This window comes from Leptopilina heterotoma, unplaced genomic scaffold, assembly GCF_015476425.1.
Source record: "Leptopilina heterotoma isolate Lh14 unplaced genomic scaffold, ASM1547642v1 Lhet_60, whole genome shotgun sequence".
NCBI lineage: Eukaryota > Metazoa > Arthropoda > Insecta > Hymenoptera > Figitidae > Leptopilina > Leptopilina heterotoma.
In genome coordinates, this window is record NW_025111138.1 from 7,855,386 (window position 1) to 7,876,780 (window position 21,395).

Below are 21,395 nucleotides of genomic sequence, written 5' to 3' on the forward strand. Positions count from 1 at the left end.
AAATTAATTTATAATTTTTTTTTTAAATTTTACTTTCAATATTCTATGAAAAAAATTAAAGGTTTACTTATTCAAATTTAGAGGAGAAATTTTACTGATTTTTTGATATATAGAAAATGAAGAATAGCAATAAAATTTATGAAATTATAGGGTTGATAGTTTACGCAAATATATTAAAAAAAAGAGAGTTCTTACAAGTGTTTTACCAACGTGAATATTAAACAACAAAGGGTTTTAATTATGAGCAAATAATCGTTAAAGTGGAAATTGTGTTTATTTGTGAAAAAAATGATTTTATAAAAATTTTTAATCTACTGGTGTTAAAAAAATTGGAAAAATTTCAAATTATAATTTTTTATATATTTATTCGAAATATGAAAAAAAACTACAAATTTAATTTTTAGTACCATTTTTATTCAAAACAGAAAAAAGACTAAAAATATAATTTCTATTGTACCTAATTTTCACTTAAAATAGAAAAGAAAATTAGAAATATAATTCATAGTCATTTTTTACTCAAAGCAGGAAAAAAATATAATTTTTATCATTTTTATTCAAAATATAAAAAAAAGAAACTAGAAATATAAATTTTTATTATCTTATTGAAAACATGAAAAAAAAAAATAAAAATATTTTTTAGTATTATTTTCTATTAAAAACGTCAAAAGTTAAAAGAACAGAAAAAGTACTTTATACAAAATTTAATTAATCTTTTAATACTTGGATTGTTAAAATTTTGCAAAAATTTCCTTTTTATACACTTATATTAAAAAGATTTAATAAAGAATTTAAAAAAACATTTTGCGTGCGAATGCTTAATTATGTAAATATACAGATTTTTCGACATAATCAAATAAAAAGTCGAATTAATTAGTTATATCGAAAAAGTATATTTACACAAAATATGAGACTTAATCGGAATAGTCTCTACTAAATCGCGAAGCGATGTTATTTTTAATATAAAAATAAAATGAAACAAAAAATGAAAAAAAAAAAAAAAAAAAACACCAGACTTCATCTTATATACATTCGGCTCATATATTTTGTATGTGCTTTCACTGGTGGAATTCCAGTGAACGATTGTTGTTGTAAATGTTATAGAGTATTTGCCATTAATGTATACTTGTCGTTATACGCGTACAAAAAAGTCAAAAATGTGTAGCACTGGAATAAAACAATTTTTTTTTCCATGTGTATAAATTGTATTTTTATTCTCCCTTTACGGTCTTTTATTTTTAAATAAATCATTAAATAAAGACAAATATTAAAAAAACAAAGACAAACAAAAATATTAAAAGTAAAAAAAAATAGTGTACAGTTTTTACAAATAATTTTTTTTTTTTATTAACGGAGTACTCAATATTTCATTTATATTATTATTTTGTAAATTAAAAAATTTTACATTTTCAATTTTTAAATAATTTCAGGTTCAAAATTTAAAAAATTCATTTATTAAGTACATAATTAATTATTCTTGTTTATTATTTTTAAAAAAGTTTACGCAAGAATTCAATTATTCTCATTAATAATAAACTTTTTTGGAAAAATTCAATTATTTTTTATAAAAAGTTCAATTATTTTTAAAAAAAATTTAATCAAATTTCATGAAAGGATTCAAATATTTCCGCAAAATTTTGATAAATTTCAACGAAATAATAAGATTATTTTTATAAATTGTAAAATTTTTCGCAAGAATTAAATTATTCTCATAAATAATAACCTTCATTGTAAGAATTAAATTATTTTTTATAAACAATAAAATTATTCTGAGAAATTAAATTATTATATTAATATAATTTTAAAATTAAATTTCTCGAAAGTTTTCAGTTATTTTTTAAAATTGTAATCAAATTTTTGAAAAAAATTCAATTCTTCTCAGAAGTTTTGATAAAATTCTTTGTAAATTTCAATTATTTTCAAAATTTTCAATTAAAATTATATTTAAAAAAAACTACATTATCTTCAACCTTCAAGAAATTTAAAGAAATTCTTTGGAAAAAATTAATTATTTACAAAAACTCTAATATAATTGTTAAAAATAAAATTTTATTTTCTATAAATTAATAAATAATAATTTTAGTAAAATTTAATAATAAAATTATTAATTACAATTATTAATAAACACGATCATTTTAAAAACTTAAAAGAAATTCTTCAGAAAATTCTATTACTATCAATTATTCTATTAATTATTTAAAAAAACTCCATTATTTTCAAAAATTTTAATAAAATTATTGTCAAGGATTAAATAATTTTGAATAATTTTTATAATATTCTTTAGAAGAATTCGTTTATTTTCAAATTAAATTATTTTCAATTAAATTATTTTGAATAATTTTTGTAATATTCTTTAGAAGAATTCGTTTATTTTCAAATTAATAATAAAATTCTTTGCGAGAATTCAATTAATTTCAATAAAATTTCTCGAAAGAATTCAATTGTTTTCCAAAATTTTGATAAAATTCTTATTTTTTAATTTTTTAATAAATAATTCGTAAGAATTCAATTATTCTTTATAAAAAGTTTAATTATTTTCAAAAAAATTTTAATGAAATTTCACGAAAGGATTAAAATATTTCCGCAAAATTTTGATAAATTTCAAAAAAAATAATACGATTATTTTTATAAATTGTAAAATTTTTCGCAATAATTAAATTATACTCATAAATAATAAACTTCTTTGGAAGAATTAAATTATTTTTTATAAACATTCCTCGAAAGTTTTCAATTAATCTTTAAAATTGTAATAAAATTTTTCGAAAAAATTCAATTCTTCTGAAAAGTTTCGATAAAATTCTTTGTAAATTTCAATTATTTTCAAAATTTTCAATTAAAATTCATTGAAAAAAACTACATTATCTTCAAGAAATTCTTCGAAAAAAATTTATTTTATACGAAAACTCTAATATAATTGTTTAAAAGAATTTTATTTTCTATATTGAGTAACAATTAATAGAAAATGAAATTCTTTTAATTATTAATGAACACGGTCATTTTAAAAACTTAAAAGAAATTTTTCAGAAAATTCTATTTCATTCAAAATTTTCAATAAAAATTATTTTAAAAAATCCGTTTTTTAAAAATTTTAATAAAACTATTAATATTACAAATATATTAAAAATATTATACAATAAAAATATTATAAATATTATAAATAAATAAATAAAAAACTATTGTCAAAAATTAAATTATTTTCAATAATTCTAATAATATTCTTTAATGAATTCGATTATTTTCATATTAATAATAAAATTCTTTGCAAGAATTCAATTAATTTCATTAAAATTTCTCGAAAAAATTCACCTATTTTCCAAAATTTTGATAAAATTCTTATTTTTAAATTTTTTAATAAATACTTTGGAAGAATTCAACGATTTTATTTTAAAATTCAGAACATTTTAAAAAATTTTTTTAAAAAGTTAGAATACAAAGATTTAAACAAGAACTAACTTCAAACTGCGAACTGATTAGCTAAATATCGACGATTATTTATATAGATTGACAATTTAAAAAAAATAATAGAAATTATAAACAAATAACAAAATTGAGTTCCCTAAAAAGTTAAATACAAGTAAGAAAAATAATATTGATAAAAATTATAATTTGTATTATTAATAGATTATTAATGATTAATTATATATTAATAGATTAATATATTAATATATATATATATGTCTAAAAAATAATTAATAGAAAAATTAACATAATAATGATACTAAGAAAAAGTAAATTAAAAATAAATATTTTATGTTCTAGATTAGTATTTTAGATTATTTATACGTCTCGTAGTTTGTTTTTCAAGTTAAAACGTCTGTGATGAAAGTATACTTGCTAGAGTAGATAATAATATATGTACACGAGTATCAACTGAGACAATGTTACCGCTATTAATATTTTTTTAACTGAAAGAAAATAGAAAACTCGAGATGTATAAAAATTCGTAATGAATTATATTTCTATAGAGATTCTTATTTTATTAATTTTCTTTCTTCCATTTCTAACATATATAACTAATAGAATTTTTTATACGTATTTTCACATTTATTTACAAAATATATAAGATTGTTTTAAAAAATAATTTTCTCTCAGTAAAAAAATAAAAAATTAAAAAAAAATACTAAGAAAAAAAATTCAAGTCAAGAAATTAATCATAAAAATAAACTTCACGATCATACAATTTCTGAACGGGTCTTGTATTTAATAATATCCGATTACCATTAACGGAACGTATTTTACGAAATTGCGCCACCTGCAAGTAAATTCAAAATTCTTTGTCATTCTAAGAAATTAATTACTTCGATAAAATATTAAATTGTATGCAAAAATAAATTAAAGTTGCTAAAAATCAATAATAATTAATAATAATAATAAAATTAATTAAAAATCAAAGTTTAAAAATTAAAATTAAAATCAAAAATTGAAATAAAATGAAATGAACAATTATGATTTAATAAATTAAATTTACTGATAATAATAACAATTAATTATTTTTTCAATTGATTGAATTATTAATCTTAATATTTGCTTTTTGTTGAAATCTTTTTTTGTAATAAAAAGGCATAAAAACACAATTAATTGATTAAAAAAATGTAGTTTAATCTCTGCTTTTTTTACTTGAAATGAAGAGACGGCAATAGGTTCTGGTTGAATGATCCAAGTGACCATTTCAGTGCAGGGAGGTTGGGTAAGTGAACCATTGTAACTATAATAAGAACATTCAAAGGGTGGGTAAAGCCATTCCAAAGGAAATGGTGGTATAGAGACTTTTGTTCCGGTCTTCGTAATTCGCCATAAATTTGTCACAATATGATCTAAGTAAGGGTTGTCCACATTCGTTATCTGTCAATTAATAATAGAAATGAAAATAATAAAAATTATAATTTATAATAATAATACACTGAAAAAAAATTTTAATCAATTTAAATAACCGATTAATTGACTATTATCAATTAAATATTTACTTGAATCAAATAATATTTATTGGTGTCAATTAAATGGTATTGGAACCAACAATTTCAGTATTTGAAGCAAATATGAATTATTGAACCATTTAATTAACTCCAATAAATATTATTTGATTCAATAAAATATTTAATTGATAATAGTCAATTAATTGGTTATTTGAATCAAATAAATTTTTTTTTCAATGCAGTAATAATACTCACGTCGAAAAATTCCATGGAATTTCCGTGGAAATTCCGTGGAAATTTTGCAAGTTTTATATTTTAATATTATTTTAACATTTCTATTATGATTAGAGTCTAATAATAAGCTTTGTTGCACTTTATTTGCAAAACTTGAATGAAAGTGAATTTTCCTGACTTTTCCCTGATTTCCAAAAAAAATTTTAAATTTTTCCCTGATCCTAAAGAATATTCTGATTCACTCTAAAAATGATTAGATACTCAAAAAACTGTTCTTGTACATTTAATTACAAACTTTTTTTAATTCTAAAATTATTCCAAAATACCAATAAATTTTTTTTTTATATAAATCTTTAATAATTATTATTATTCCATAGGAATTAAGGTTTTAAAAAAATTTCAAATTCAAATCTTTATGAAATTCAACAACTTATAAGAATATTATTATAAAACATGAAAATATCGATCACTCCGAGTCTTCGACTCGGAATAATTGATATCTTCATGTTTTATAATAATTTAGATTTCCATTAAATTTTTCAAACAAAATTTAAATTTCCATAAAATTATTCAAACAAAATTTAAATTATTTACAAAAATTTTAATAAAATCCTTCCTAAGAATTCAATTATTTTTACAAGTATAATAAATTTTTTCACATGAATTCAATTATTAAAAAAAAATGTAATAAAATTCGTATTCTAAGAATTCAATTATTTTCATATACAATTTTTCATAGGATTCCAATTATTTTTAATACAATTTAAAATAAATTTCTCGAAAAATGTAATTATTTAAAAAAATTTTTTTTAAAGAATTCAATTACATTTCACAAATAATGAAATTCTTCGCTGAAAATATTAAATTAAAATATTTTCAAATTCTACAATTTTAATAAAATTTCTTAAATGAATTCAATTATTTAAAAAAAAAAAATGTAATAAAATGCGTTGCAAGAAGTCAATTATTTTCATAAATAATACAATTCTTTACAGGATTTCAATTATTTTTGAAAAAAATTTAATAAATATTCGTTGCAATAATTCAATTATTTTCATAAATAATAGAATTCTTCACAGAATTTAAATTATTAAAAAAAAAAATTAATTAAAATTCTTTACAAGAATTCAATTATTCTCCTAAATAATAAAATTCTTCACTGGATTTCAATTATTTTTTATACAATTTTAAGTAAATTCTTCGAATAATGTAATTATTTTCAAAAATATTCAAAATTCAATTATTTTTTAAAATTCATGCTATAATGCTTTTAATATTCAATTATTATGTAAAATTTTAACCGTAATTCATTTTTAAATTAATTTTTATTAGAAAATCCTACGAGAATTCAATTATTTAAATACAAAAATAAATAATTTATTGAATAAAGGAATGTTTTTCAAAATTGAATCATCATAAAGAATTTAATCAACAAATTTTTAAAAAATTGAATTTTTTCTTCTTTTGAAAAATTTTTATTATAAAATAGTAGATATTAAAAATTATTATTGAATTGAGGAAAATTTTTGAAAATAATTGAAATTTTGCCAAGAATTTTATTAAAATTTTTAAATTAAATTGAATTTTGGAGAAGAATTTTATTATTTTAAAGACAATTGAAATTTTGACGTGGCATTTTAAAAATTTTTTTCAACATAATTGAATTTCTGCGAAGAATTTTATTGCTTTTGAAAATAAATTGAATTTCTGCAATCATATTTCAAACTTGTTAAATTCAATTTTTTCCAGTACTTTAATAAAAATCCCTGCTTTTTCCCTGATTTCCCTGACATATGACAACACTGCAAATGTTAAAATATTTTTAAAATAAAAAACTTGCAAAATTTCCATGAAAACTCTACGGAAATTTTTTATGGAATTTTTCGACTTGGGTATTAGTAATAATGGTAATATAATAGAAATAATAGTAATAATAGTAATAATAGTAATTATAGGAATAATAGTAAAAATAGTAATAAGGAATAATAATAATGATAATAATAATAATAATAATAACAATAATTAAAACCTAAAAATTATAATATTACTCATATTTTACCTAAAGTTTTATAAATTTTAAATTAGTTTAAGCTTTAATTCATTAAAGTTGGCACTGAAATGCTCAAGTTTCAGTAGTTTTGGTCAATAATCAATCAGACAGTACTGCATAAAATTACAGTTTCATCATTAAATCGCAATGCTTTTTATATATTTTTTTTTTTTGCTACAAATTTCAAGAAAGTAACTTTTATATTTCACAATAAAAAGTTAAATTTTCAGTAACTTTAATCAATAAAATCACAATCTGGTAGTACCGAATTAAAAATATAATTTCATCTTCTAATCGTAATATTTTTGTCCTTTAAACGTAATACTTTTAATACTTTAGCTAAAATTCATAGAAGTAACAATTAATTTTATTTGGTAGAATAAAATGTTTAGTTTTCAGTAGTTATAGTCAATTTTTTGTTAGACAGTACTTAAATGACAGTGTAATTTTGCATTTAAATTCATTGCATTTTTCCAAAACAATTTTACATAAATATATTTCTCTTGATAATAAAAAGTATAATTTTCAGTATAGTTATGGTCAATATTTGGTCAGCCACTACTTAATTCCAAATATAATATTATCCTCAAATCACAATCTTCTTCAATATATAGTCCTTCTTTGTAAACTTTGAAAGTTGTAATTTCTTGTAATTTCACAAAAAACAGTTTAGTTTTCAGTAGTTTTGGTCAATATTAGGTCAGACATTAGTTAAATGAAAGTATAATTTTAATTCCAAATTGAAATATTATTTATATTTTACCAAAAGTTTTATAATTTGCAATTAAATTCTCAGTTGTTTTGGTCATCAACCGGTCAGACAGTACTTAAATAAAAGTATAAGTTTCACTCTAAATTGTAATATTTTATATATAAATATATATTTTAATCAAATTATTATAAATTGTAATTAATTTAATTAATTATATTTGATAATAAAATCCGTTGCTTTTAGTAGTTTGGGTCAATAGTCGGTCAGACAGTACTTAATTAAAAATATAATTTTATTCTCAAATCGTAATCAATCAATCGTTTTAATCAATATTATGTCAGACAATACTTAAATAAAAGTATAATTTTAATTTTAAATTGTAATATTATTCATATTTTATCAAAAAATTTTATAAACTGCCATTAATTTCATTAATTAAATATATTCAGCCACAAGTCGAAACTACAACTACATCCAACTAATTAATTAATTAAGTAATAAAATTAATTAATTAATTATAATTTATAATAATTCATAATAAATAGCTTAATTTTCAGTATAGTTAAGGTCAATAATCAATCAGACAGTGCAATGGAAAATATATATATTTTAGCCTTTAATCGCAGTTTTCTCTATATTTTTTTTAAAGTTGAAGTTGTAAGATCTTCATTTTACAAAAAAAATTTCAGTTTTCAGTAGTTTTGGTCAATATTAGGTCAGACAGTACTTAAATGATAGAATAAATTTAAATCTAAAAATTGTAATATTATTTATATTTTACCTAATAATATAAATTGTAATTGATTCGACTAATTATATTTGTGAATAAAATGCCTAATTTTCAGTAGGTTTGGTCAATAAGCGGTCAGGCAAGACCTTATTGAAAATGTAATTTTATTTTATTATACAAATATTTTTATTCTTTAGTTAAAATTTAAAAAAGTTGTAAATATTTAAATATCATTAAGAAAGTGTAGTTTTCAGTAGTTTTAGTCAATAATCAGTCAGACAGTACTTTAAAAAATTTATCATTTTTATTTTGAATTATTATTGGTATATTATTTATATTTTATCCAAATTTCTATAAATTGTAAATAATTATATATTTGATAATAATCTACGTGATTTTTCGTAGTTTTGACCAATAAGCGATCAGACGGTTGTTATTTGTTAACAATATTATTATTATTTTTTTTTTTATTTGCATGATTATTGTAATTGAATAATATTGTAATGATATTATTGTAATTATTATTATTTTTATTATTTTAATTGTTATTATAATTTTAGATGTGAATTGTATATTAAAGAATAAAAAAAAATACAATACTTGTAAAAAATAGGAAATTATTGCCACAGCATCACGAGTATGAAGCAGAGAAGGATCCTTAGGGGAGGTGTAACATTTTTTCACATGAACCATTTGAAGTTCCATTGTGTATTTAATGTAATCCATAGTGTGCTCACTTCCTTCATCATTCGCTGGTCCCCAATGGAAAATCATCGAGTGAAAATTGTACGTATCATTTAATGGTCCTTTCGTTACATTCGGTACAGCTCCGCCTGACCAAACACCGGTTACCATCACTGAAAATCGTTAAGTGCCCAATAATATGATATTTTATATTCAGGAAATAAAATAAAATAAAATATGAAATAAAACAAAATTCGTAAAATTAACTTCTGTACAGTGAAATATTATATTTATTATTTTTTAGTATAAATAAGTAGAATAAAAATGGATTTTCATTGAAAATTAAATAATAAAGAATTAAAGATCTTAAATATTTTACTGTATATGTAAAATATAAAATATGACAAATTATAATTATATATTTCTAATATTGACCTAATATTGAGCATAGCTACTGAAAAACTAAACTGTTTATTGTGAATAAAGAATTATAACTTTAAATTCAGAAAGAAAAAAATATATATTAAACAAAATTCCGATTTAATGATAAAATTATTATTTCAATTTCAAGTCTGACCGGATTATTGACCTAAACTACTGAAAATAACGCAATTTATTATGTGATTGTAATTAATAAAATTAATTAGAATTTATCAAACTTTTTATAAAATATAAATAATATTTCAATTTAGAGTTAAGTTTACACTTTCATATAAGTACTGATTGACCTAATATTGACCAAAACTACTGAAAATAGGGCATTCTTTTGACAAATATAAATCATTTGAATTAATTAACCACTTCACTGGCGGAGCGTTCCAAATGGCGTTCCGCGCGCCGAGGCCCAGACTGGCAAAAATACCGAAATGGCGTTCCTAATAAAACTTTATTTTTAAAGAGTGTACACTACTTTTAACTTATACAAAGCAATATTTCTATAGTTTAGACATCAGGTTACAAGATTATCACAATGAAAATTTCAGTTTTTGGGATTTTAAATGTTTTTTCAAACGTTGAAATAGTGGATTTTTAACACTTTTCACCAAATGGCGTTCCACTTTTTTTCAATTTTTACGCAGTAAAACTCATATTTTTTATTTAAAAAATATATTTACATACAAAACATTATAATATAATAATGTTATAAGTAAAAAATAAATATAAATAATTAATAAATAAAATATAATAATTATTAATAATAACAAAAGTGGAACGCCATTTGTTAAAAAGTGTTAAAAATCGACTATTTCAACGTTCGAAGAAACATTGAAAATCTCAAAAACTAACATTTTCATTGTGATAATCTTGTTCCCTGATGTCTAAACTATAGAAATATTGCTTTGTAGTAGTAAAAAGTAGTGTACACTCTTTAAAAATAAAGTTTTATTAGGAACGCCATTTCGGTGTTTTTGCCAGTCTGGGCCTCGGCGCGTGGAACGCCATTTGGAACGCCCTGCCAGTGAAGTGGTTAAAAATTTATAAAACTTTAGGTGAAATATAAACAATATTACAATATTAGAGTTTAATTTTTACTTTCATTTAAGTACTGTCTGATCTAATATTGACCAAAACTACTGAAAACTGAAATTTTTATTGCAAAATAAAGAACTTACCACTTCAACTTTATAGAAAAAAAAAATTATAAAGAAAATTGCGATTTTAAAGCTAAAATATATATTTCCAATTGTACTGTCTGATCGATTATTGACCTGAACTACTGAAAATTACGCTTTTTATTATCAATTTTAAGTTACAATTAATTAAATTAGTTACAATTTATATAAATTTCGGATAAAATATGAATAATATTACAATTTAAAATTGAGATTATACTTTTATTTAAGTACTGTCTGACATAATATTGACTAATACTACTGAAAGCTAAATTTATTATGATTATAACAAATTTTAATTAAATTAATCACAACTTATAAAAGTGTATATAAAATATTAAAAATATGACCAATTAAAGTTATAATAATACATTTCTTTAAGTACTGTTTGATTTAATATTGACTAAAACTAGTGAAAAGAAAACTTATTTTTATAGTGAAATAAAAAAAACTCACAACTTTTTTTTAATTTTAGTTGAAAGAATAAAAAAATTATTTGCGATTTAAGCATAAAATTATATAATTACAATTAAGTATTGTCGGACTGATTATTGACCTAAACTACTATTACGCACTTAATTAATAATTAAACACTTGTTGAAATTTAAAAAAATTGGTGTAAAATTGAAATATTATATTACAAACGAGTTAAAATTATATTTTTAATTAAAAACTGTCTGACCAAATATTGACCAAAACTACTGACATCTAACAATTTTATTATGATAAATAAAATCAGTTATGAGTTATGTTAATTTTAGTCAAAATATAAAAATTATTACGATTGGAAAATAAAATTATACTTTCATTCAAGTAGGTATTGTCTGACCTATAATATTGACTAAAACTACTGAAAGCTAAACTTATTGTTAACAAATTTAATTAATTTAATTAATCACAATATTAAAAATTAATTTATTAGAAATTATCGTTGGAACTAAACATTCTTTTAAGAATTGTACGATTCAATATTGAGCTAAACTACTGAAAACAAAATACTACTATTTCAATAAAATTTTCCAAAAGAATTCCATTATTAAAAAAAAATTGAATAAAATTCTACGCAAACATTCAATTATTTTCATAAATAATAAAAAATTTTTAAAGGAATTCAATTATTTTCAAATTTTTTTATAAATTTCTTCGCAATAATTCTATTATTTTCATAAATAATAACTTTTTTCACAGGGATTCAATTATTTTTATAAATAATAAAATTCTTTTAGGAATTCAATTATTTTCATAAACAATAAAATTCATTGTATGAATTTCAATTATTTTTAATATAATTTTAATCAAATTCCTCGAAAAATGTAATAATTCTTAAAAATTTTATTAAAATTTGTCCAAAGAATTTAATGATTTAAAAAATTTGTTGATAACATTTTTGATGAGAATTTAATTTTCAAGAAACATGAAATTAATAAATTATTTATTTTGGTATTTAAGTAATTGAATTCTCGTATAGAATTTACTAATAAAGATGGTTTTAAAAATGAATTTCAGTTAAAATTTTAGATTATAATTAAATATTAAAAGCATTATAACGTGGATTTTTAGAAATAATTGAGTTTCGAAGAGGTTTCAAATTAAAAGTCATTGAAATTCTTAATTTTTCATATTTTTGACAAATAATTCTGTAGAATTAATTCTTTTTAAAAGTTTAATAAGATTTTTATTGAAATTATTTCAAGTTTTTATTTTTCAATATATATTTAATTGCAGAATTTTCGAATAATTGAAATTTTGTAAAATTGAATTGTAAATGAATGAATTTAAAAATTCTCAAAGAACTATTTTAAAAATTATTAAAAATAATGGATTTATTGAAGAATTAAAACTAGAAAAACTAGAAAAAAAATTTAATTTTAGAGAAGTTACAAATTATTGCAGAAATCCAATTATTTTCAAGGGTAATAAAATTCTTCTTAAGGGAATTTGAACCATTATGACGTCACATATTTAGAACAAAATAATGCTTTGAACAAACTGTGACGTCATAATGGTTCAAATGCCCTTAAGGATTCAATTATTTTTACTAATAATAAAACTCATCGCAGCGTTTCAATTATTTTTCATACAATTATAATTGAATTCCTTATTGAAAAAAGTAATTATGTTCATGCAAGTTTTAATAAAATTCGACAAAAGAATTCAATTATTTAAAAATTTGTTAATAAAATTCTTTATGAGAAACATTGAATTATTCAATAAAGTATTTACTTTTGCATTTCAATAATTAAATTTTTGTAGAATTTTCTAATAAAAATTGATTTTCATTTCATAAAAATGAATTTCAGTTAAAGTTTTAGATTATAATTGAATATTAAAAGCAATATAGCGTGAATTTTTAGAAATAATTGAATTGTGAAATTAATTTTTTCGAAAAAGTTTAATTGAATTTTTTTTTTATTATTTGAAGTTTTTATTTTCTAATTTATATTTAATTGAAGAATTTAGGAATAATTAAAATTTCGTTAAATTGAATATTAAACAAATGGATTTAAAAATTGCCAAAGAACTTTTTCGAAAATTATGAAAAATAATTGATATAAAGTAAAATTGTAGTTAAAAATTTTTGAAAATAATAATTGAATTGAAGTAATGAAAATAGTTTGGAAGAAGTATAATATTCTTATAATATAAAATAATGATTTTATTACTTGGTCATCTTTAATTATTATAAAATATGAAGAAAGACTCCGAGTTATCGATATCTTCATGTTTTATAGTTTTAAAAAAATTTAATGAACTAAAATTTCATTCATTGTAAAAAATAACACCAAAATTGATTATTTTAATCTTTTTTGGTGTTAATTTAATCTGCAACACTTTTTAATACCTCACGATTTATTGTGTTATTATTATTATTTATTTGTAAATAAATTGATATCAATTTATAATTATGTGTAAATACTTAATTTTTTTATAAACAGAAATTATTGTCGATTTGATAGAAATTGAGGATATTTTTATCAACGCAAAAAAAGGAGAAATCAATTTATTGGAATGTATTTTACCGGAATTTCCGTCATTTTCCAACGACATTGATGTAGGTTGTGAACGATAGCCACTCCATTTTAAAGGTTCAGATGATTGTAAAACTACAGCAAGACGTGTTACGATATTGATGGGAGATTGGCTGCAGCCATCGCTTTCAGGGAATAACAATTTCCATTTGTGTGGTCCATTCTCATTGTCATATCCGAAAGAAATTGAATTCGAATATCCGCAACTTTCCATTGAAAACATATCCACTCCGTCGACAATTTCCGATAATAGTAAAACTTAGAAAATTTCCCAAACGACCATTAGAAAACAATTTTTATTTATTTTTTATTATTTTATTATTACTCTTTATATTTTATTATTTTATTATTATTCTCTATATTTTCCATACAATATTTTATTATTTTTATTATTTTTTCTAATTATTAATTATTTTTTTTATAAAACAAAAATTTTTATTTTCAGTTATTCATCAATTATTTTTTATTAACGTTAAAAAAAAAATTCATCTCGCTTTTTAAATAAAAATTTAATTAATTTTATTTTTTTTCATTTTTTTTTTTATTATATTTTATCCATTTTCTGTATTTTATTTTATCCCTCAAAGCACTGACTAATTTAATATTGACCAAAATTACTGAAAACTAAATTTTTTATTTTATTGTGAAATAAAGAACTTTATAAAATAAAGAACTTTCAACTTTAATTTTAGAAAGAACAAAATTTATTGCCTTTTTTTGATTCAAGTTTTTTTTTTGAAATAAAAAAAAATTAGAGGTATAAAAAGAAAACGATGATAATTTTTAATCAAAAAATAATTAAATATCTATAAAATTCTCTCATATTGGTACAATTATATTTTAATAACAAAAGAATTTTTTGTGCAAAATATTATATTTCACTAACCAAAGAGTAGAAATATTCCAACTCCAACGAGAAATTCAGGTAAAGTGGGATCAATCATTGTTTAAATTTTCTTTACCAATTTTCTCTCTCTCTGTTGTGTTAAAAAAATGAATTTTTTTTATAAAAAATTCTATTACCTGACAATTTATAATTTTGCATTTCCATTAATAAAGAATTGTTTTTTTTTTATTATCAAATAAATAACCTCAAGTTGTCAGAGAAAATAACATTCGAAAATCACGTGGGAGTATTTTTTTTTTGCACTTTTGGAATTAGTTTTCGAATAAGTGTTAATATTAAAAATTTTGAAATTTTCTTCATATCTAACTACTTTTTTGTAATAATTGATTAGAAACAGAAGTATTAAAAAAGAATGCTACATTAAACTGTTTTAATGAGTCGCAGTTCGAAAAGTAGGTCAAATATTGAGTAATTCACGAGTGGCTATATATAGACGTATTATTATTTATAAAAATATTGTGGTTATAACCAAGAAAATTTTAATTTAATTTTTAATGTTTAATGATATTTCCAATAATATTTCATTCAATTTTAGAATATTTAAATTACTTTTAAGAATATTTAATTTAGGTTTAGAATATTTAATTTAATTTTAGAATATTTTTGGTATTTTCCATTTTTACTAATATCGCAAAATTTATTATAAATAGTAAAAAAGATAAATTTCTAATTTAAAGATAATAATGTCATTGTTTCAACATCTTCATCTGGTTATCCCAAATGGAAGCAATCGCCGATTGATTTAAATTTTGTCAATGTTTGGCAACGAAAATTTCCCCCTTTACTTTTGGGTGGACACTGGAAAAATGAGGGGACAGCAACTATTAGAAATACCGGAGAAACTGGTATTTTCTTTATTATTTATTTACTGAATTTATAATTTAAATTAATTTTTAAATTAGGTACTAGAAAAAAAAACTATTAATTATAACTAATTTTTCTAACTTTTTAATTATAATTTTCAATTTTTAATTTACAATAATAATTAATTAATAATTATAATATTATAATAATATTATGCTATGTTGTTATTAATAAATATATTAATTTAGTAATCAAATTTATTATATTATACAAATATTGGAAATTATTTATTTATTTATGAATAATTAAATTTTCAGTGCAAGTGGAACTGAATGAAAGAACAAGTCCAATGATCAGTGGAGGTCCATTAGGTGATTATTATGAATTTTTGCATTTACAGTTTCGCTGGGGTGAAAATAATTCTTCTGGTGCTGAACATTCTATAAATAATACATGGTAATTAATTTAATTAATTAATTATGTAATTACAATTAATAATTAAAATAATAATTGTGATTAATAATCAAATAATAAAATAATTACAGTTAATTAAAGAATTATAATTATTAATTAGAATTAATAATTTATAATTAAAAAATTAATAATTAAATAATTAGAATTAATTAATTTAAAAAATTAATATTGAAATGAAATTTTCTGTGAAAGCAATTTTTTTTATTGAAGCAATATTTTTTAAAATCTTTTTCTTTACATATTTTAATAATATGTATTTTTTTAAACAATCTTATGAAATTTAATAAAATTTTTCAATTTTGTTTTAATAAGAATTTTTCTTGAAAGGTATTCAATGGAAGCTCAAGCTATTCACTGGAATCCACGATATGAAACTTTAGAAAAGTGTTATGAAAATTCTGATGGAATGGCTATCATTTCATACCTTTTCCTGGTAAACTTTGATGTAGTGGGCGTTGTACATATAAATCCTATGCAAAATTTATTTTGCAAAAATCAAAGTGACTTGGTCATTGTCAAGGGATTTATATTTAAATTTTATTTATGAAATTCTCTGTATTATAAGTTTTTATTAAAAAAGTAGTTTTGATATTTTGAGAAATTCTACAAAAGCTAGAAAAAAAATTTTTCTAGACTTTAAATAATTATTAATTATTTATTATTAATTATTAATTATTAATTATTTATTATTTATTATTTATTATTAATTATTTATTATTAATTATTAATTAAAAATAGATTAAATAATAAATAATAATTAATTGGTATATAAAAAAATTGAATCCAAATAAAGTTTTTAAATAACTGTTTTAGGTTTCAGGTGATGTTGAAATGAGGGATAATATTGAATTTAAAAATATCTCAAACGCGTTATCGAGTATTCGTACAATTGGAAAATCTGTAAATATTTCGCCAGGTGGAATGTTAAATTTATTATTTTCTATTCTAGATTTTTCTTTATTCGTTATATTTGATTATTTTTTCCTTCTTTTTTTATTCTTTATATTTTATTATTTTTCATTTCTTATTTTTTTCATTCTTCATATTTTCCCTTTCCTATTTTTTTATTCTTCATATTATTTCTTTCATATTTTTCTTACTTGCAATAAAAATTGTTTGTTTTTTTCTCATTTTTTTTTTTTTTTTTATTTTAAATTTACAAATTAAATTTTTTTTTCAATTTATTAAAATGAATTATAATCATGAATTTTTTTTTCTTGTTTTTTTCGGAATTTAGATTCTTTGAATTGGATGACAAATTGTTTTTTCCAACCAGGTTATTACACGTACGAGGGATCATTAACAAATTTTCCCTACAGCCAATGCGCCACTTGGATTATAATTCCAAGACCTATCAAAATTTCATTAAATCAGGTTTCAATTTTTATTCATTTATTTTTTAATATTTTTTTTTTTTATTATTTTTGTCTATTTTATTTATTTTAATAATTTTATATTTATGCGTAATTTTTCGTCTTCTTTCCTTTGCATTTTCAAATAAAAATAGATGGAAGAATTCAGAAAAATACGTGACAAAAATTATGAACCAATTTTAAAAAATTATCGAGCACAACAACCACTGAATCGTCGGAAAATTTTTTACGCAAATGAATTTGCTTTCGATTATTGATAAATAAATAATGTTGGGAACTTGAAATTTAAAGATTTGAAAAAAAGGAAAGAATAGTAATTTTTTTAATAAAAAGAAATTATGAAAAAGGAAAAATGTAAAAAAAATTGTAAAATTCATTTGTTTTTTTTTACGCTAAAAGTCTATATTCTCTCGATGGAAAAATTTTAAGTAATAATTGTTTATTAAGTGAAAATTTGAATACAAAAAAAATTAATGGAATCTGAAGAGTGGATCCTTGGTAATTAAAATTGTGTATTATTTTCGAATTTAAAAAAAAAGTCAAGTCGTTTTTTTTTTGCTCTAAGTGAATCTAATAATTTTTCATTTTGTCATCAGGGAAAATGAACCAATTTGTTTTTTTTTCTTTCAAACGAACTAATGTAAAAAAATATTTGTGATAAATTTTTATTATTTATTTATTTAATCTTTTATCACTATTATTATTATTTAATTTTTAATATATTTTTTTATTCTATTATTTGAATTTCAAGGTTCTCAAAAATCAGGTCAATCTCCCGTAAATATAGACGACAAAGCCGTTCTGCCTGCTAAATTTCCACAATTAATTTTAACTGGACACTGGTTAAATGATGGTTATGCCTGTATGGTTAATAATGGAGAAACAGGTTTGAATAAAAAAGATTCTTTTTTTTCATATAAAAGAGCAAAAATACAGAAATAAATCTAGTGCAGATAAATTTGTCAAATTGATAAAAAATTTGCGTTTGACACACTTGAACGAAAAATATTTATTCTGAAAAATAAGAATCCTTGACCAAGAATATATTTTAAATTTAGAATTATTCTTTTTAGAAGAAATTTTAGAAACATATATTTATTAAAATATATTAAATAATTAAAGTAAAGAATTTAATTGCGATAAATAAATAAATACAGTAAACAAATTAATGTAGTAAATAAATAAATGCAATAAATAAAAAAAATAGTTAATAAATAAAAACAGTGAAAAAATAAAAACAATAAATAAAATACAGTAAATAAATAAATATAATAGATAAATAAATATAGTAAATAAATAAATGCAGTAAATAGGAAAACAGTAAATAAACAAATGAAGCAAATAAATTAATATAGTCAAGAAACAAATGCGGTAAATAAATAAATTACAGTAAAATAATAATAAATAATAATAATAATAATAATAATAATAATAATTAATTACAGTAAATAAATTAAAACCGTAAATAAACAAATATACTTAAGAAATAAATATAGAAAAAATTTTACAAAATATTTAGTGAAGATAACATTGACCGGCGACAGAATTCCTTCAACAATTAAAGGAGGACCTCTATTAGACGATATTTATGAATTCGAAAATGTTCATTTTCATTGGGGAGAAAATAATTGTCAAGGCTCCGAGCATACACTCAATGATACTTGGTGAAAATATATTATCATCAACTTTTATAAATAATATTTATAATAATAATAATAGTACTTGTTTAACTTAAATGTCTAAAAGGGCAAAAAATTAAAAAACAATTGATCGAACAATGAAATGAAATTTTTTTTTTTTACTTTGATTTAATTTAATTTTATATCTCGATGAAGGTTTTCTATGGAAGCCCACGCAGTTCACTGGAACAGAAAATATACGACATTCGCTGAATGTGTAAAACACAAAGATGGAATTTGTGTACTCGCATTCCTATTTCTGGTGAACAAAAAATGCCTTATTCTTTTCTCTAAAGAAAAAAAAGGAGAATTTTTAAAAGAGTACAAAAAAAAAATAATATACTTTTCAAAATATTTCAATATTGATAAAAGTTTTTTTTTTTTATCCTTACATTTCAAATTGCGATATTTTTATTAATAATAGAAGAATATGATTTCATTTCATTTATTCAATATATAATTTATTTCAAATATTCTTTTATAAAAAAATTAAATTATAAAAATTATTTCAATAAAATTTTAAGTAAATTATTATAACTAATTATTCATTATTAACAAAAATTTATATTAAAATTATTATAAGAAATTGAACACAAAGTAGATAACAATTTTTTAGTAATTTTTTTTTTTAATTAAAGAAATACGTTTTTAAAAATACTTTTTGAAAATATTTTTTGAAAATAACATTTTTAAATTGATTGTGAAATACTTTAATACAGGCAACTGATAAAAATTGCTTGTGGAGTAATTTTCATTTGGAAGGAATTACAGATAATTTGAAGTACATTCACGAACCGGAAATAATAACTGAAATACCAGCTAGTAAGTTTTAAGATTTCATTATTGTAAATATAAATATTTTTTAAGTAAATATATAATATTTATTACGTAGAAATATATGAATAAATTATATAGAAATATATGGGTAATTATATTATTTAAAAAATTAGTAAAAGAAGGGAGTAAAATAAATAAAAATTAAATTTAAAAATTATTTTGCCTACAAATTTTTCTCGACTAGATTGCCTGCACTGGATGAAAAATTGTTTGAATGTTAAAAGTTATTACACTTATCGTGGATCATTGACAACATATCCTTACAACGAATGTGTTACTTGGATAATATTTCCAAAATCGATAATGATTTCTGCCAAACAGGTACAATTTTTTTTTTAAAATCTTTTTATGTTTAAAAAAACGAAAATCGTTTCTTTACAAGAAATTAATTTACAAAAATAATTAAAAATTGATTTTTCAAAAGAAATTATTTTCAAAAAATCAAAATATGTTTCGTTATACAAGAAATAATTTTCAAAAACCAAAATCATTTCTTTAAGCAAAAATTTATTTTCAGATCGACGAATTTCGTAAGTTGAAAAACAATTGGAATGAAGAAATAAAAGATAATACAAGAAAAGTTCAAATTTTACGAGGAAGGCGAATTTTCTTCAGCTGTTAATAAAATCTATGTATTAATAAAAACTAAATTTTTTTATTATTTATTTTCTTTTGCTTCTTTTATTTTATGAATCATTTCTCTAATTTCTATTTTTCTCTAATTATTTATTTCACTTATTAAGTAGAAACCAAAAATCTCAAACACAATGAAATATACAAATTTATTTAGAGGGAATTTTACTTTTTTTTTATTAATAATACATATTAAATAATTAATAACATGGAATTTATATTTATTTATTTAGATTAGAATGATATTGTTTTGAATTAAAAATCATAATTTAATTTGAAAATTGAATTCGATATTCTCAAAAATAATGAAATTCTTTCGTAAAATTTTATTGAAATAATTGAATTTTTGAGAAGACTTTTATTAAAATTTAAGAAAATAATTAAATTTTTTCGAGGAATTAAATTAAAATTGTATTGAAAATGATTGAATTGTATTGATGAATTTTATTATTTTTGAAAATAATTGAATTCTTGCGAAGAATTTTATATTCTTTATGAAAAAAGTTGAATTTTTGAGAAGAAGTTTATTATTTATGAAAATAATAGAATTCTGTCAAAGAATTTTATGAAAATTTTTGAAAGAATTTAATTCTTGCAGATAAATTTTACGAAGAATTTTCTAAAACTTTTAAACATAATTCAATTCTTTCTAAGAATTTTATTATTTATGAAAATAATTGAATTCTTGACAAAAATTTAATTATATTCATGAAAATAATACAATTC

The 21,395-nt window shown here is 19.6% G+C and overlaps 3 protein-coding genes across 3 annotated transcripts; 2 read left to right on the forward strand and 1 right to left on the reverse strand.

Moving 5' to 3' along the window:
* Positions 1-4,144: 4,144 nt before the first annotated feature.
* Positions 4,145-14,906, reverse strand: LOC122509538 (carbonic anhydrase 1-like). Its single transcript, XM_043623698.1, has 5 exons — positions 14,849-14,906; positions 13,954-14,220; positions 9,237-9,493; positions 4,615-4,839; positions 4,145-4,249 (listed from the first exon to the last, which is right to left on the reverse strand). The coding sequence occupies exons 1-5, from the start codon at positions 14,904-14,906 to the stop codon at positions 4,145-4,147; spliced, it is 912 nt and encodes a 303-aa protein (XP_043479633.1).
* A 310-nt stretch (positions 14,907-15,216) lies between these two features.
* On the forward strand, positions 15,217-17,730 carry LOC122509539 (carbonic anhydrase 2-like). The gene is made up of 7 exons (XM_043623699.1): positions 15,217-15,261; positions 15,547-15,714; positions 15,991-16,129; positions 16,475-16,580; positions 16,961-17,063; positions 17,424-17,521; positions 17,716-17,730. Exons 1-7 carry the CDS (start codon positions 15,243-15,245, stop codon positions 17,728-17,730), a joined length of 648 nt encoding a protein of 215 aa, XP_043479634.1. The 5' UTR covers positions 15,217-15,242.
* Positions 17,731-17,993: 263 nt separating this feature from the next.
* Positions 17,994-20,658, forward strand: LOC122509540 (carbonic anhydrase 2-like). Its single transcript, XM_043623700.1, has 7 exons — positions 17,994-18,018; positions 18,272-18,406; positions 19,040-19,184; positions 19,356-19,461; positions 19,919-20,021; positions 20,221-20,357; positions 20,554-20,658. Exons 1-7 carry the CDS (start codon positions 17,994-17,996, stop codon positions 20,656-20,658), a joined length of 756 nt encoding a protein of 251 aa, XP_043479635.1.
* The last annotated feature ends 737 nt before the right edge of the window (positions 20,659-21,395 follow it).